General features: G+C 41.3%; 1 protein-coding gene across 1 annotated transcript; it reads left to right on the top strand.

The window, feature by feature from the left end:
* Positions 1-1,443: 1,443 nt before the first annotated feature.
* On the top strand, positions 1,444-17,613 carry npffr1l2 (neuropeptide FF receptor 1 like 2). The gene is made up of 4 exons (XM_028996534.1): positions 1,444-1,476; positions 8,395-8,782; positions 15,857-15,956; positions 16,344-17,613. The coding sequence occupies exons 2-4, from the start codon at positions 8,416-8,418 to the stop codon at positions 17,332-17,334; spliced, it is 1,458 nt and encodes a 485-aa protein (XP_028852367.1). The 5' UTR covers positions 1,444-1,476; positions 8,395-8,415; the 3' UTR covers positions 17,335-17,613.
* Positions 17,614-18,530: the final 917 nt, after the last annotated feature.

The raw sequence follows: 18,530 nt of genomic DNA, 5'->3' as shown, positions 1-18,530 counted from the left end.
GGAGCGCTGCGTGCAAAAGAGATACGAACTCCAGCTTCTGGATTTCGTATTTCAGCCATTTCAGCTCCCCTGGGATGTGAGAAGCGGCATGTCGCCCTCCAACGATGATGAATCCATTTTTTTTTCTGTGAATGGCCATATTTTGTTGGATATGTGTCCATACGTGTCCACGAGTGTGCTGGCTTTAGACGCTGTCCAGATGGGCTGATGGTGCCTGGAGCACTTGAGAGGTTTTTTTTTTTTTCTCCCCTTTTGTGAACCAAAACACTCGACGGACAGAAAAGCTGCGAGCTGTGAGAAACCAAAGTGCATCTATCCATACATGCAGGCGCATACATAGAAAACAGAAAAGCAGTGACCCTTCTGCAGGTACATTAGATGGCGTACGAAGGAGGTGTTAATGAGATTTTCCGATCATTTCATTTGCAGTTCAGGGGACACGATGCAGCGCCAAACCTCTGGAGATTTTTTTATTCTGTGCTTTCAACCCTCCCACGTGCATCATTAGGCTGTTAACAATGACCTGACCCTAATGAAGCAGAGGTCGGAATGACAGCGTGCAATCAGAGATTCCTTTTTATTGTTCTAAAGAAAAACCCGATTAGTCTCATGACCGGACATTGCTGTGGCGCTGATGTCACAAAATATGAACAGTCATTGCAGCAGCAAAGAACAAAAAAAAAGCCTTGCCTTTCATAGTCTTTCACTGAAATCAAGGCCATCAGAACTATCCTGTCTTCTGTCTGTGTCCATCTGGACCACACCAGCCATTTGGACAGAGTCCTTCTAAAGGTCTCCCTCGCGACGAGTAATAAGCAATTTTGGGTTTGTTTATCACAGACAACACATTTTGTGGGAGAAACATTCTGCAGCTGCCGTTTTCGTAACGTGGATTTCCTATTGTCACTTCTATCGTTTACACTTACGGAATTCATCTTCCAATCAGGGACAGTCCAGCTGGGGACACTCGGGGACACGATGGCAGTAAGTGGGATTTGAACCTGGGTCTCCAGTGTCACCCACCAGCCACAGTGTAACGCAGGAACACTTAAATGAAATGAAAATATCGCACACGTGACTAATCGCCGGGGGGCGGGGTTAAATTTTTTATACGGAGGTAGCGCGCGCGACAGCCGTCAATCATCATTTTATTCAAACATGATTATAGTTTGTGTTTAGGGTTTGAGTTAATTACACAAAAATAAAATTAAATTTAAAAAAGATTGGAAAATCGCGTTCGCCACGTGTTGTCAGCGAGTAGGTGCCGTGACGATGAAGTCGATAGTTGATGAAGAAGATCTCGCCATCACGTGATTGGCGGACCTCGTGGAGCAGGGATGGAGGGAGGGATGGAGGAGGGATGGAGGGAGGGAGGATGGAGGAGGGGAGGTGCGGCACCTTCCCTGCCACCGTGTCACGCGTCGCACTGGCGAGGAGGACGCGAGTGGGGACAGGCGGGCGCGGCGGAGGTCCGAGGTGAGTCCAACTTCACTTACCCGCTAATTGCCATTCGACTCGATACGACATTGTTAAAATCACAATGACTTTGGACGGACTTTTTTTTTTTACTTTGGCTTTTTAAAAATATATTTATCAGCTTCTGTCCATAATCTGTGAACAAACTATTTCTGGCAATTGATTGGATTTATGATAGGGGTGTTAGAAAAAATACATAAATCGTGATATTTTACGTGGTGATATTGTATCGATGCAGGGAAAAATATCATAATTTTTGTATATATTTTGTATATTAGTCCAAAATATGTTGTTTTGGCTGAATTATTAATGTATTGTGATCCACACAGATCTTGTATTTCAGGTCTGGTTTTACTTTTTCAGTGAACTGTAGAACATTGCAATACGTACACTATCACCATCTATCACGATGTAATCATATCGTGACAGATGTATCGTGATACGTATCGTATTGTGACATCCTTGCCAAATACACACCCCAATTTATAATGTGCAAAGAGTGTTTTTTTTTGTGTAGACAGGCGATCTTGATTTTCCGTCTCCGCCGCTCGTCCAGTAATATCGAACCAACGCTGTGAAATGCGGGATGAAGCGCGTCCCTGTCAGTGTCCCTTCAGATGCGCCACCGGCCACTTACACCCCCCCACACCTCCCTCCATCTTATCCAAATACTCAGGTTCATTTCATCAACAGAACACGGTCAGAAACGTTGCTGGCCGAATACATAAGTCTGATCATTAATCCGTATAACATTTGTCTTAAAATCTCACCCATGGCTGTGATCTGCTGCATGTGTTAATAAAGCGGTCACTGTAAAACACGTCAAATCATATATATTTACTATATATTTACTAGATTTAACATTTTGTACAAAAATGACAGGCAACATGTAGAAGAAAATCTGTGCGTCTGTAGTGCAAAATAATTAGTGCATTTACACGTGTCATTTAGTGTGTGTGCATGTAGGTGTGTGGCCGTGTCTGTCAGGCTGACCTGGAGTCTGTTGCTGGTGTAGAGGAATGCGTTCAAGTCTGGGATGTGTATTTTTACTGCAATTACACCCTGCCCTGGTGGTCAATGATGAATACACTAGAATTTATTTTACATCAATTTTAAATACAAGCTGCTGAGATATAATTGTTTTTTTTTTGCAGAGAGTCACGTATCTCTGGATCTCGGAGCAAACCAACAGCACACCACATCACAGGTTTTCCTTAAGCAACCAGTGTTTCCAGACCTAAAAGCGCCATAAGCCATGTTTTACACAAAATTGTGGATTTATTAAAAAAAATGCAACCATAATTATAGATGATTTATCACTGTTTAGACATCACTGTTGCAGTGTGGTTGAAAAGTCAAAAGTTTTCCATTTTGCTTCCTGCATGGTATAATTTGGTATAATTAAAGGGTGCACTCCATCTTACAGTTGGCTTTTAATAAAACCCAATAATCCACAGAGGCATGCTGTGATGTTACTGAACATTTGGGAATCTGATCATTTCTACACATTCATTGTGGACCTTGACTTTTTCATCCCCTTTTTCGTATTCTCATCCAGCCAAAACATCCACACGGGCAGATGTTATTCCAACAAGAACATATTCATGTGTCTTTGTGTCCTACCTGTCCTTGGCCCAGATGGCTTTTTAGTGGCTAAACTGCTGTAAGTGAGAATTGAACGGGGAGCACAATAAGGATTCAGTGGTGCATATTGGAACATTTTTCTTTCAGGCACATTTAGCCAAAATTAGTTCCAAACTTCCTCTCCCTCCACTCTACAGTTGATTTATAGATCTGCAATGCACTTTTCATGCTTGTTAAAAACCTTTATGTGCAATGTATTTCAATAAAATGGCCTTTGAATGACACTGAATATGAACTGGAATATGAAATTTGCATTGTTTGTTTTCCAGCATTTCACAGAATTTCCCAGTCTGTACAGGTTTTTATTACAGTTATCGTGTCAGACATATGCCAGCATGCGCTGTTGCATGTATTAGACAGAACAAGATGAGGTTTACACGGAACAAAGAACAAATCATTCAATTTGACACCCTTTTTTTTACACCTTAGGTGTTCCATGTGCTTATGTGCTTCAAATGTGCTTAATTATAAATTCCAGTCTGAGCTTATTTATGAGTGGCTTATTTTCCCATCAGAATGAGGTTACCGTCATTGGCTATTGAAAATTTGCTTCCTGCAAATTCAGGTGCTTATCTGGCATGTTGCTCCCATTAGAACCCAGTCAGTGTTCATCTCTCCCACGGCCAAACCTCAGCCGGCCTTCACTCACTTGTTGCTTTTTGAGGCTTTTAAACTCTAGCCCAGCATTCCGGAACATTTCCGTCAATATATTTGTGCTGTTTAGTCAGTCTCATGCTATTATGCTTCTTTTAGCTGCAAGCAAGTCCTTCTCATTATTTTGCAGTTAATCATCGCTACTGTGTTGTGAACATTGGCCCCTGCTAGACATTGATTTAGGTGTGTGGGTGAAAGTGAAGCGGTCAGGTGAAGTCTAAAGCATTCCATCTTCCCACGGTCAGAAAAAAAAACACGATGATGTCTAATCATTGTTTTGTTGTTTAAGCAGCAAAAGATTTTTTGGAAGCCAGAACAAGCAGCCCTATTCAGATTCACCACCAAATCCCATCTTTTGAAGTTTTCTTTATGGAACTGGATGATATTTTATGATTCCTGTCATGATGTTCATAACAGAGCTTCATCTGTTCATTACAATTGTAATGACTAAATCAATGTCTCTTCTCGCTATGGCAACAATAGTAATGAGCTATAATTTACATTTACAGCATTTGACAGACGCTCTTATCCAAGTGTTTTAAAATGTCCATCCTTGATATCCTTCCTCTTGTTCACTAGGACCCAATCTAAGTAAGTAAGTGAAGTGATTGTCACATGTGATACACAGCAGCACAGCACACGGTGCACACAGTGAAATTTGTCCTCTGCATTTAACCCATCACCCTGAGTGAGCAGTGGGCAGCCATGACCGGCGCCCGGGGAGCAGTGTGTGGGGACGGTGCTTTGCTCAGTGGCACCTCAGTGGTACCTTGGCGGATCGGGATTCGAACCGGCAACCTTCTGATTACGGGGCCGCTTCCTTAACCGCTAGGCCACCACTGCCCCCAATCTGCAAATACCATTAGTTTAATAACTCAAAATTTATATTTTAAAAATATATATTTCCTAGAAAGGAATGTCATCTTAAGATCTTTAATGATTCAGCTGTCTCAGCCCCACACATGATGGTCTCAGGGGGCTTTACTGTTGGCACCAGTCAGGACTGATGGTGGCGCTTACCATGAGGCTTCATCAGAGAAAATGACTTTACCGCAGTCCTCAGTCCCAATCCCTGCACATTTTGCAGAATATCAATCTGTAATTGATGGTTTTTCTTGGAGAGAAGTGGCTTCTTTGTTGCCATTCTTGACACCAGGCCATCCTCCAAAAGTCTTCACCTCACTGTGCGTGTAGATGCCCTCACACCTGCCTGCTTGCCATTCCTGAGCAAGCTCTGCACTGGTGGCACCCCGATCCCGCAGTGGAATCATCTTTAGGAGACGGTCATGGTGTCTTTCTTGACCTTTCTTCACAACGCTTGAACCTCTTGCCTTGAAGTTAAATGGTTGATTTAGGTGCAATCTTAGTAGCAGCAATATCCTTGCCTGTGAAGCCCTTTTTATAAAACACGATGATGACTGCACGTTCTTCCTTGCAGATAACCATTAACAATGATTTCAATGACTTCTCCTTTTATAAAGCATCCGGTCTGCATGACAGAATGATCTTCAGCCTCCAGTTTTCTTCAAACACTCTCACTTGTGTTAACTAGAGGATCACTGAAATGATCTCAGCAGGTCCTTTTGTGGCCGGGCTGAAATGCAGTGGAAATTGATTTTTGGGATTAAGTTCATTTTCAATGCAAAGAGGGACTTTGAAATTCATCTGATCACTTCATTTTGGAATATATACAAATTGCCGTAATAAAAACGCAAGCAGCAAACTTTGTGAAAACCAGTATCTGTGTCATTCTCAACACTTTTGGCCACAACCTGTTGAGCATTGTAGGAGGTGCAGAGACATGGAGAGGCAGAATGAGGAGTGATGAGAGATCTGAGGTAGGAGGGTGCTGACCCTTCCTTGGCTTTGTATGCCAGCATCAGTACTTTGAATCTGACGCTGGAAGGTAGAGGAAGCCAGTGGAGCGAATGTAGCAGTGGAGTGGTGTGGGAGAATTTGGAAAGGTTGAAAACCTCATGCTGCGGCATTCAGGAACTTAGAGGCAGACCAGCCGGGAGTGAGTTATAGTAGACCAGTTTGGAGATGACCAGAACATGGAGTGTATGTAGAGAACAGCGCTACCCTGCTGCTCACCTGCAGTCATACACCCACATAGTGGATCTTTATCCAGCAGAACGTGGTGGGTGGTAGTAGCCTAGTGGGTAACACACTCGCCTATGAACCAGAAGACCCAGGTTCAAATCCCACTTACTACCATTGTGTCCCTGAGCAAGACAATTACCCCAACGTTGCTCCAGGGGGGGCTGTCCCTGTAACTACTGATTGTAAGTCGCTCTGGATAAGGGCATCTGATAAATGCTGTAAAAAATGTCACAACGAGCAGAGAGGTTAGCTCATGGGTTCATTCACCTTCATCCAGCATGCAAACAGCAGAGTGAAAAAAATTAAAAATAGCTGGAACTAATTGGCTGTTGTAATGTCTCAGATTTAACGATCTTCTTTATTTGCTCAGTGCCAAATAGCTTGAATAAGCTTCAGTTTAAACACATTTACCAACGCTTTTCTTAGATGATCAGTGTCGGATCAGGGTGCATGAAAGCTTTAAAGAAGATGCATGCAGTCGGTGGACAGACACAAAGCAACGTTCTAGCAGTTTTAAAGAACTGTGTGTTTGCATGCTATTCAAAGTAAGCATGCGGGAGGACTGAGCAAAGTGATCGTATGGAGAGATGAAAGAAGGTTGTGCAAAGCAGGGCTTATTGGTTTAGAGAAGAAGTTAGTGAAGCTGTGCTCACTTGATTTTAACGGCTTATGTGGTTACGAGATGGAACTCTTATCTTAATATGGTATAGCATCAAGGAACTATAGTAGTAGGTTGGGATATCTGTTTGAAATGCACTGTGACATTTCATCCACTACTGGATGAAGGAGAGAATAATATGCTGGGCTTTTACTTGAATATTTATTCATACATGTAACAGATGCATTGACAACATCTAAAACGGAGGTGTGCAATTTATTGTATTTTTTCTCCATCCGCTAATTTTATGTTTGTTTCATGTTTTTATAATATATCCAATTAAATTAGGGCTACATTTGATCAGGTTAATCAGACTGAAGCGAATGTTTCCCAAATGTCTGTATGGATGGGTATTGTTTGTATTCCATCAATATTGAGCCTACTGCTGAAATCCATACTGCTCATTGGTTCAAGACCAGGACCTTGGTTCGCCGTGGTTGGCCTTTAGATTTCATCGATGAGGCCTTCTGTCCAAGGAATATTATCGCGCGGCTGGAGCTGAGGATGGCAGGATTGTGACGATGCTCTGATCTCCCAAGCATTGCTAGTTGGACAGCTTAGGCTGTAGCAGAGTACTTTCCAATCTTAACATGCCTGGACTTCTGTGTGGCTGTCATGAACTGACTCCGGTGACTGAACTGAACTGAAGTGGCTCAGTGATTCGGGACGGAGTGGTTTTGTTCATTGTTATCCTTTTTGTGTGCGGCTGTTGTGAGTGTTTAAACGCAGAGAGGTTAGCTCATGGGTTCATTCACCTTCATCCAGCATGCAAACAGCAGAGTGAAAAAAATTAAAAATAGCTGGAACTAATTGGCTGTTGTAATGTCTCAGATTTAACGATCTTCTTTATTTGCTCAGTGGGGCAGTGGTGGCCTAGCGGTTAAGGAAGCGGCCCAGTAATCAGAAGGTTGCCGGTTCGAATCCCGATCCGCCAAGGTGCCACTGAGGTGCCACTGAGCAAAGCACCGTCCCCACACACTGCTCCCCGGGCGCCGGTCATGGCTGCCCACTGCTCACTCAGGGTGATGGGTTAAATGCAGAGGACAAATTTCACTGTGTGCACTGTGTGCTGTGCTGCTGTGTATCACATGTGACAATCACTTCACTTTTTACTTTAAATGTCGCTTCTTGTATCGCTTCCCTGTCTGGTCCTTAATCTGTAAGTCCTGTTCTGATACATGTTCCTGTTTTATGTAATTAAACCCCCCCTGTGCGTGAAGCTGTGTGAATGTGTCCACCATGTCCTTGGAGGGACATATAAACCTCCACACACACGTTTAACGCACGGACCGGTCAGTTATTCATTTTGGAAGCAAGTCGTATTGTTGTTCTGTTTTTTGCCCCTTTTCTTCCTGCCTTGTCTTGTCAGTCTAAATAAATCTGATTGCCTACAAAAAACATTCTGCAATTTTCATTGGCATGTATTTATTGATCCTAAAGCCATTGAATAGTCATGTGGCACATTAATGTAGTTGTAACGTATTGAGAAGATAATGGATTTTCCTCCCACAGGACTGTGGGGCTTTTGTTCATATTAATGCCTGTTTTAATTAAACTGGCAAAAAACAACCAATTACCAACAGCATGTACTTAAGAAGAATTTCTTTAAAGCTTAGTCTGTTTTGACTTTTAAAATTGTAGTAAATTATTTGTGTATTGTACAGCAAGGCATTTGGTTTAGTTGGTGCACTAATCTTTGTTCTCTGTTGATTAATCATTGGCCACAACTTTGGTGACAGGCATTCACAGGCCACAGAGCCCACTAATGAGAGGCTTAACATTCTCCTCATAATTTCTATTTTTATGTGTACCAAATCATTGGGATGTTTGTTATATTGACTACTCTTTTGTGCCACCAGGTAACAGTTTCATGGCCCATAATGAAGCAAATTCTTAAAAACACCGTAGAGGATGCGACTCTGGATATGGACTCCTGGCCTGATCTGAGCGTAACTTTCCCGCAGAGCGGGAACTTCACCAACAGCACTATGAATGACAGCGGCTTCACCAGCAACACCTACTTTCCATACTACCAGCATTCACTGCCTATTGCAGCCAGCTTCATCCTGGTCTACCTCTTTATATTCCTGCTTTGCATGGTGGGCAATGGGCTGGTGTGCCTCATTGTGCTGGAAAACCGCGGCATGCGGACTGTCACTAACCTCTTCATCCTCAATCTGGCCGTCAGTGACCTCTTGGTGGGCATCTTCTGCATACCAACTACTCTGGTGGACAATCTTATCACAGGTAATACCAAAACATATTGTGTAGTATGTAATATTATTAATAATAATCAATTATGTGAATGTGAATGTTCTAAAATACTTCTTAATGTGCTAATCCAGAGTATTGCTTGATCAGATGTTGTCCAATAGGTTCAGATTAAAACAGAAATGTATTTTATCTGATGGAACAGACACCAAATTACAGGCTCAGTGTCATGCCACATACGATGAACTCAAAAGAAGAAACAAAACCAAGGAGGCATGTAACATTTGCTAGGAACTGAAGAAAGAAACACGGCGTCCACATTAATACAGAGATTTTATCCCCTATGCCAGGGTGGTAGAAGCCTAGTGGGTAACACACTCACCTATGAACCAGAAGACCCAGGCTCAAATCCCACTTACTACAATTGTGTCCCTGAGCAAGACACAAAGTTGTAAATATACACACACACACAGTCGCTGACAAAAGTCTTGTTGCTTTGTAGAAACACCTGCTATTAACCTGACTTTTAATTACTCAATTGGTGTTAGAAATAGCTCATATGAAAAGTTAAAACCATACCAAATGATGTTTAATGCATTGAAATGAATTAGTTTCACTGAAAACAGATTTATCATTTAATCAAGACAGAAGGTCAAATTTTGGCAATACAAAAGTTTTGTCGCCTATACAGAAATTGAACAAATTGACTGCAAATACAAAAATATGTCAGCAAATTAAGTAGTGGTGTTCTAAGATCTTGTATAACTTCCATGAGCTTGAAGGACCATGCGGTTTTTTTCAAGGATTCATACAATTTATTGATGAAGTCATCAGGAATATAAAAGAAAGCAGTCTTGCCTGCCTCTCAGACTTCATCAATATTCTTTGGTTTCGTCTTCCTATTTCATCCTACCCCACACATGCTCAATGATGTTCATGTCTTGTGACTGGGCTGGCCAATCCTGGGGCATCTTTATGTTCGCCTTTGATGTGGAGATGGAATTATGTGATGGAGCACCATCCTGCTGCAGACCCCAGACCATGATTTTTCTGCCACCAAAATTCAATGTTTTCTGGGTGAATCTCGAATCCATGGGGGCTCCAGTGGGTCTCCTGCAATATTTGCGTTGACTGTGGTGTAATTCAACAGAAGATTCATCTGAAAAATCCACCTTCTGCCACTTTTCCAGCGTCCATCCTTTTAGCCGGCTGTGGGCCTTGGCAAACGGCACACGTTTTTTCAATTGTATTTGTTTAGTCCTGGCTACTGGGCACTGATTCCACCATGGAGGCCATTTTGAGACAGAATCCGACAAAATGGTGACACAAGGACTTCAGGTGACCCGGTCTTGTGGAACATGGGCTGGACTTGGTCCTCTCTAGCAGTTGTCTTGCGGGATCTGCCTGACCTGGGCTTGTCAAAAACGTCTCCAGTCTCTTCAAATCATTTTTTTTTATCCTCTGTACTTGACGCTGAGACACATTGAAGGTGTCTGCCACATCAGCAGTGGATCTGGTCTTCAGCCTCTTGATAATCAACACTTTAGTCTCAGGGTGAATCTCAGGCATGTTTGCAGAGGTCTAGTTGCAGTTGATGTGAAGGTCTAGTTTACAGGGGGTCTTTTTATACACACCTGAGACCTAATTGATCCGTTTTGCACCGGAACATTATTACAAAATGGCACTTGAGGTCAATTTGTATAGATGTATAGAAATATATTTGCCATATTTAAATGTTATATACTCTAATTTGTCCTCCTAGCAGCTTCTTCCATGGCACTGTTTATTGATATCCTGACTCCATGGATGGACACAGGAGATTATAACAAAGCAGGAACCAATTGGTATATCATTTTAATTTGATAAATCTGGAGATGATGAAGTGGTTTTGTTCTTATTGTTGTAATTAATGTAGCACTTCAGAGCAAATGCATTGCAATCAAGATTGAACATTCATATTCATACAATGTTCCCAAAACCAAAGTAATCCACATAAATGAGTATTACCCTCCGTGACAACAGAAGTTGTCACAACAAACGCAGTGGAATTTCTTTCTTTATTTATGAACATAAACATACCCAAAAGATGAGATTTTCGTCAATCTCCCTCCTATCCGTCTGTCCCTGCATTTTGCATCTGTTGAATTTATCCAAAGCGAGTGGGGTTTGAACCTGGGTCTTCTGGTTCATAGGCGAGCATGTTACCTACTAGGCTACTACAACTATTAGTTTCCACTCAGGAGCAGGCAGTTCCAATATTGTTATTCTGAAATATTGACGTCTGCCATTAATCTCATTGTGTGTAATGAAATCTTTATTTCGTTTTTAGATTAGTTAGTATTTGTTCAAATTAATGTTCATACTGGTGAGGTTTGTTCACTCGTTTTTCTGTGTTGTAGGGACATCTGGAACTGGTTAGAAACATTTGGTTATTGTGGTGCCTACCAATAAGAAGGCAGAATGTTTGCTAGTTTCAATTACTTTTGCTTGCTACTGTTCTACAGAGTTCTTATATTTCTTCATATTAAAAATAATTCCTTACATTGTTTGCTGTATTAGGTTTGATGTTCTGTGAGGTGTTTTTTATAACCCAACCCTGGTTTAAACCTCTCCACAATGGTCCTATTGAGCTTCATAATGCTGTTTGAGACCTAATGTTTACAGAATGGATGTATTTATACTGCGATTACACACAGGTAGACTCTTTATTAAGGCAAGTGGTATCCAAGTAAAGGGGGTGAATACAAATGTGCATTTTCACATAAAATCTCATTAAAATATATTTACGCTTGTGGTTGTATGGGGTACGAATGCTTTTTTAATGCAATGTATGGCAAATCTGCAGTCTCACATAATTCAATCACAAATGCGAGTTACTCTCCCGTGGTTCCCTCGTATCACTGCATTGTTCATTCGGACAGTACTCTCTGTTGCAGGTTATGTTCCTTGTTTCACAAGTTTTCATGCTCTTGCCTTGATCCCCCAGTGGGGAGTATGGCTACCCCTCAAGGAAGATGGCCAAAATGTAGGGCTGTTAGATATTCTGCACCTTCTGGGCATGTTGTCTGCCCTTTTCCCTTACCTGTTCATAGTATTCTCGCATTGGCATTCATCGGTGTCATTGCACACATTGCAAATGCATTGCATATATTCATGTTTGCTAGATAATACACTCGCTTCAGTTATTGAAGAGGTCATTTGTTTATTGTCTTTGGAGAACACACAATAATGGGGTCAGTTAGTCACTATGCATCGTTCTCACTTGTTCACAAACTATTGCAATAGTTCGAAAAACTTGGCAGGGATGGTTATGAACAGATTATTTTCTACTGGCAGCATATCTCAGATAAAAAATGTCCAATAACAATGGGAAACAGGCAGCACCCATGGGACACTAGCTAACAGAATAAAGAAGCAGTCCTTCAGCATTCTGGGAAAGGTCACTGCAAATCAATGGTGGCCTGTGCAGAGGCTGACCTCTGATGGCTACTCTCTAATGGGACAGCATTTACATCTCCAGCATGGGCACCTCACTTGTATAATATTGCCACCAAATGGCATTGTAGCAGTGATCCATGGAAGGACCCACAAAGCTAGATACTGTGATGATGTTCTTCTTCTTAAATGTTTTAATTGTGCTGCTTAATGAAGTTTAATGAACTTCAAATTCCCCCATGATGACAACAGGCTGATTAGTCTGCAGTGATCTCTGTATACTAATTAGCTCATACTGGTATCGTGGTTTACATAGACTGACATACATTTTGACTTAAATGCAGCCCACAACTCATTTACATTTACGGCATTTATCAGACTCACTTATCCAGAGCGATAAGTGTTATTGTCATTGTGAAACACCACACAGAAATGTGTCCTCTGCTTTTAACCAACAACCTTGGTGAGCAGTGGGCAGCCATGACAGGCGCCCGGGGAGCAGTGTGTGGGGACGGTGCTTTGCTCAGTGGCACCATGGCTGCTTGAGATTCGAGTTACAGGGACAGTCCCCCTGGAGACATCATGTCACCCCATAGGCGAAAAATCTTGGGGGGGGGGGCAACCCCCCCAACCCCCCCACCCCCTGACATAAATGTGCCAAAACCCCATAAAACACAAAATATTTTTTATTTGAACAATAAATTCATGTTAGTTGAATGCACAATACTTAAAAACACACTGTTTGAGAGTTACAAAAAGTGAAATAATTTCACCATAAAAGTAGAGAACATCATCCAAAGCATGAGGGTGGGAGCATCATGCTTTAAGGGTGATCATTGTGTCATGGCAAAATTTAATGTTTAACAGACAAGGTGACCTCAGATCTCTGATTGGTTCAACACCATTGCAAAGTCGTGGTCAAAAAAGAAAAAGGACCTGTTCCAGATATACCAGAATGGACCACAATTCCAGTAGCCTGTGTTTAAACCATTTTAACACCATTTAAACACAATTTTACTAAATATAGTAACAACGTATAAATGGTAGGAGTCGTTAAAAAAAATTAAATAGTCTGTCTGAGAACACAGTTAGAAAAATTCCCCTGTAACTGTCACAAAGCACAAAACACACACACCGAATGTGATTTAAAACCACAATTGCAGGTGAGGGACAAAAAAAATAAATCTCACAATAACGGCCAAAAATGTTTCTAATGACGTTACAGATTTTTAGATTTCTTTAAAAATTGCTTTGTATCCAGATCTAACTGGTTTAAAAGCCATGCTTTGAGATTATTGAGGGTTATTATGTGATTAAGACATAATGCTTAGTTTAGATTTAAAAGGACAGTGGCCCTTATGTGTAATTATTGTACCATGTTATGAGTACTGAACCACTTACGGAGGTACTATAAAATGGAAATTAATCGGCTGCGTTTGTCAGTCATTTGTCAGCCTTTCTGAAGTGATTCTTTCACAGCATCTCACAATTTGACACATTTTGATGGAGTGCTGCTTGAGGAAAACTTTTCCTATGCGATGACACAAATTCTCAGCAGGGTTGTTCTTTACACTTTACACTGTTAAAGTCGTAGTACTTTGGCTCTCAGTGCTCTTGTGGCTTGTAGGTTATCTGCAGGAATTCCCATCTTCTTTTCTTGTCCTCTTCTTGGCCTCATGAGCTTTGTGTCTGATGCTTTGCCATGGTAAAGCTGTAGAGTATTCAGTGTGATGTCCTTTGTGTTTACCACTGAAGTGAAGAGTCATCTTTTATCCCGACTCTCATATTCCTCTTGAGCCAGACCCAGTTGAACTTATATCCAGCCAGTTTACCGGAGTATGGTCAATGTTACCATGGCAGCAGGGAGGTACATGAAACAGCTGCAAGTCAACGTGCGACATCACTGCAGTTTTCGTTATAATGTCAGAACTACGGAGACACTCTGGAGAAACTGCACCCCTCTGGCATTAACTGAGCTCCCAGCAGACAGACATCACCTGCAGCGAGGTACTGCATCCATCCTGGAAAGTTGACGAAAGCAGTGCGCGAGATACCCCGAAGCATGGCAGGCTAACCATAGATAATGGACTTTTTTCATTGTTAGTCTTTAGTGTGCTCTCCATAGACAATAAACAGATTACCCCTTCAATAACTGAAGCCCGGAGAGAAACAGTTGCCTATTAATGTTAATTAAATTCAGTTCACTCACTGTCACTCACTTTTCATAATAGCCCTAATCGTACGCTGGGTCATGGCTGCTGGCAGAAGGTGGAGACTCACTAGGGCGGGGCACCAGCCCATTGCAGTGGCTATTCTGTTAGATGAGATCATTTAGATGATGCAGTGTGCTTCTATGAACTTTGGATGGTGTATCAGTTCAGTGTGGTACTTAGAAAAATGTTAATTTTAACGTGATTGCAACAAGTTGCCTATATTAAAAAATAATGCCTAAAAACATTGCAACATGCAACAACATTATACAGAAACCCCTTGAAACCCTGGAAGGACAGAAAATTTTGCCTTTCTGCACATATCTGCACATCTGCACATCAGTGCCTGCTTACTCTTTCCTCCAAGGTGTGTTCAAATGGAATCATCCTGGTAAGAGCAATTAAGTATTTTAAAGAATTCATGCTGTATATATCGAGAATTATGTTAAGTTGGTATGGCATTCTAAACTCAAGAAGTAGATCAAGATTACAGAGCTATACTCAGACAGTTTGGTACTAGATTTTTTCCATTCTTGAACAACCGAGTTGAGTTAAAGGCTTCATTAATGACTCAATGATGCATGTAGCAGGCTGAAAGGTTATAATTAAGGAGCTTTTATGGCAAAAGAGAACCAGTTTTTCTCTTTAATTGAACGCAGCATGGAATCATTTATCTATGGTGATGGTCACATCCACAATGAAGAAATGTTGCACAATACTGAGGCACTTAATGATGAGCACTTATGGCTGCAGGCAACTTGTCAGTATGTTCAAGAAATATTGCAAATAAATAAAAAACAAACAAATAAATAAATAAATGCAAAAGTCGAGGACCTGACAAGAATAACAAACATGAGAGGAGACACTGAGAGGAGAGTGTTGCACAGATAAGCACACCTAGTTAATCAGGACTGCAGGGAAACTTGGTTAGATTAGAGGCTAAATAGCCGGGAACTGATGACCATATTAAAGCAGTTCAGGCCATTGTCTAATTCTGAAGAGCTTTCAACACATGGCTGTGCATTTATTATTCATCTTGGAAAATGATTTGACCAGCTTTATAAAGATAGAGGCATACGTCACCTTCCTGAGCTGATGTAACAGGTCATGCAAGGGTTGGAATGTAAAAGAATACAAACTAAAAATACTGTTGCTTAAAAAATTGTCAATAGGTTTAGAATGCATATTTTGTGTTCTAAATGTAATTTAATATGTAATATTTCATGATAATTACAGTAAATAATAATGTTAATATTTAATTAAAGTTGATACTGATATGCAAAAACAAAATGACCCATTCACTGGCCAGAATTCTTACAAACACTGATACGCTACAGCTGATTTACAGGATTTTATCTCTGCCAGCAAGACTAAACACATAAATAAATTAATAAATAAAAATGATAAATAATTTGTAAATTTATTGTAAGAATAATTGCTGCTTTTTGTTTTTTTTCTGTTTCAGGCTGGCCATTTACAAACCCAGTGTGTAAAATGAGTGGCCTTGTCCAGGGCATGTCTGTGTCAGCTTCTGTATTCACCCTGGTGGCCATAGCTGTAGACAGGTTGGTGACAACACAGTTGTGTATTTCTAACATTGCCAATGCATGAAAGATGAATAAGCAGTTGCCAAGACCTCCTAGATCTCGAATGTTTATGCAGGTTGTCAGCTCTAGCTTCTAGTAGGTTGCAAATAATCTGAATCTCTAGACATTTTTTCTGTTCACTGAAAATTGTTGCTATGTATGGTAATGCATCAGTGTTGTTACAGTTTTTTGTAATGACTTTGTCTCCTGTCTGTCAGTAAAGCTTCCGCCCTGTGTGAAAATTTAAATTCCCAATCCAAAAATCCCAAGCCTGATCCAGAATGTGGCATTGTGAATATGATCTGATATTAGTATTAAAAGCATTGCAGGGAAATTTTTGACTTTCTTTTTTTAAATGTCCTCCAGATTCCGCTGCATTGTATACCCTTTCCAGCCCAAACTTACTCTGCTAGTTGCCAAGGCAACCATTGTTTTGATATGGGTCTTGGCTTTGGTGATAATGTGTCCGTCGGCAGCCATGTTGACTGTGGAAAGAGTAGAAGACCACTACATGGTCCACAACAAGGATTACAACCAGACGTCTCCTCTGTACCGATGTTATGAGAATTGGCCGGACCCAGAGATGAGGAAGATCTACACCATGGTCTTATTCACCCACATTTACCTCGTTCCTCTCACCCTCATAACCCTGATGTATGGCCGTATCGGGGTGAAGCTTTGCACCACGTCTGTCGTGTCTGGTGGGGAACCACAGGAGACCGTTCAGGCCCATTCAGCCTCTGCGACTTCCTCGGATCGGCAAAATGAAGCCAGGCCTGTCATATCTCACAAAAAGATCAAGGTGATCAAGATGCTCAGTGTTGTAGCGCTCCTCTTCATGCTCTCATGGCTGCCTTTGTGGACTTTAATGCTGTTAATAGACTACGGGGGTCTTAACGAAGAGCAGCTCGAGCTACTGACTGGCTACTTCTTCCCCTTCGCCCATTGGCTGGCATTCTCCAATTCCAGCGTCAATCCAATCATTTATGGCTACTACAACGAGAACTTCAAGAGAGGCTTCCAGGCTACTTGCCGGACCTACTCCTGTTGCTGTCCACTGAGGATTGGGGCCAGGCCTAAAGAGTGCAGAGTGGCTGGTGCAACTTCTGGACTCCGGAACGTCACAGCCAACACCAACACGCTGACCTTTGTGCCAAAAAACAGGGTGCACACCAACGAAGACCTGCATGGAGCAGTGCACCTGGAACTGGAGCTCAGAAATAAAGCCAGTTCCTGTTCAGAGGATGGGGTATCCGTGCCAGGGGCCGCATCTGCGGTGGACAACCAAAAAAGCAAAAAGGTTCTTAAGACAGAGACCCTGGATAAGATGGCAGTAAGTCAAGCATGGGACTGCTAGGAGTTCGGCAAGTTGGTGTAAGAACAAGATTAAAAGCTCTGCTGTCAAATTACATTACACTGACTATTGAGAAAAAAGCATGCTTCGAACCGAATTGAAAAATGTTTGAAAGAATTATGTTGCGCTAAAAAAAATTAAGCAATTTTGCACTTGCAGAGTTTTATCAGGGTATGACTGTGAGTCATGCAACATTTTATAACACATAAATGAAAGAGTGTGCAAGTTTGCAAATCTGGACCATAGTCAAGTTAAAAAAACTTATTAGGATACAATCATCTAAGGCAGCATCTGTCTCATCTTCCATGCATCCTGCTGATGAATGCACAAATGAAGAGAGATTTCTGAAAAGAGACACTCCTACAGGTATATCAGCAGAGGCCTGTCCATTTCAGGGACATCAGTCAATTTTACATTCACCTTCTTTAGCTACTCGTGGCTTGAAAATGAGACGGGAACATTATGAGACAAACTGTAGGGTGTTTCAAGAAACACATTTATTTGTGAACTGGCACAGCCTCACTTTATACCACAAAACCGTGACCTTCGTCTGAATAATTTGTCTAAGGCAACATGACTCTTTAAGTATTTAGCGAAATCAAGTGATTTTGTCCTTGAGACACGTTCTCAGTAAGCATTCTCAGAAACCACGTGTACCATTGAGGATATGAAGGCCTGAGGCTCACCCGTCTCAAACGTCTGTGAGCTGCGGAGACTGTATCAGTTTGAATGTGTTGGATTTTTTTAGTTTTCTTAATGATGTAACTATGTAGAGTCTTTACTCACAATGAAATACAGAATTGCAGGAGAATGTGTAACAGAAGCTGTTTCGTTTCACATTTCCCAGAAGTGTTTTGTGCATAAATATTTTGATAAGCAAAAACAATCTGGAAATTTACATAATCATATTTAAATGTCCAACTTTAACTTTAACCAATTAGCTTTTCAAAGTGATACTTAGGCTGGTCACCACATCTTATTGACTAGCACAGAAATACAATGACTGTAATGGTGAATACAATCATGTAATGGTACAGAAATGAAACTGATACTAGGGAGTTGGTTATTTTATGGTACCATGTGGTACATGTGAAAAGAAGGGGTTGCTAAAACTCCCTTTTGACATCTCTCTGAATTATTTAATAGACAATAAGAACCAAGAATGTCTGGTGTAATATGTTTCCCGCAGTGGAATTTAA

Source organism: Denticeps clupeoides, chromosome 11, assembly GCF_900700375.1.
Source record: "Denticeps clupeoides chromosome 11, fDenClu1.1, whole genome shotgun sequence".
Classification (NCBI taxonomy): Eukaryota; Metazoa; Chordata; class Actinopteri; order Clupeiformes; family Denticipitidae; genus Denticeps; species Denticeps clupeoides.
The sequence above is the reverse complement of the archived record's forward strand: the minus strand, read 5'-3'. Positions and strand labels throughout refer to the sequence as shown.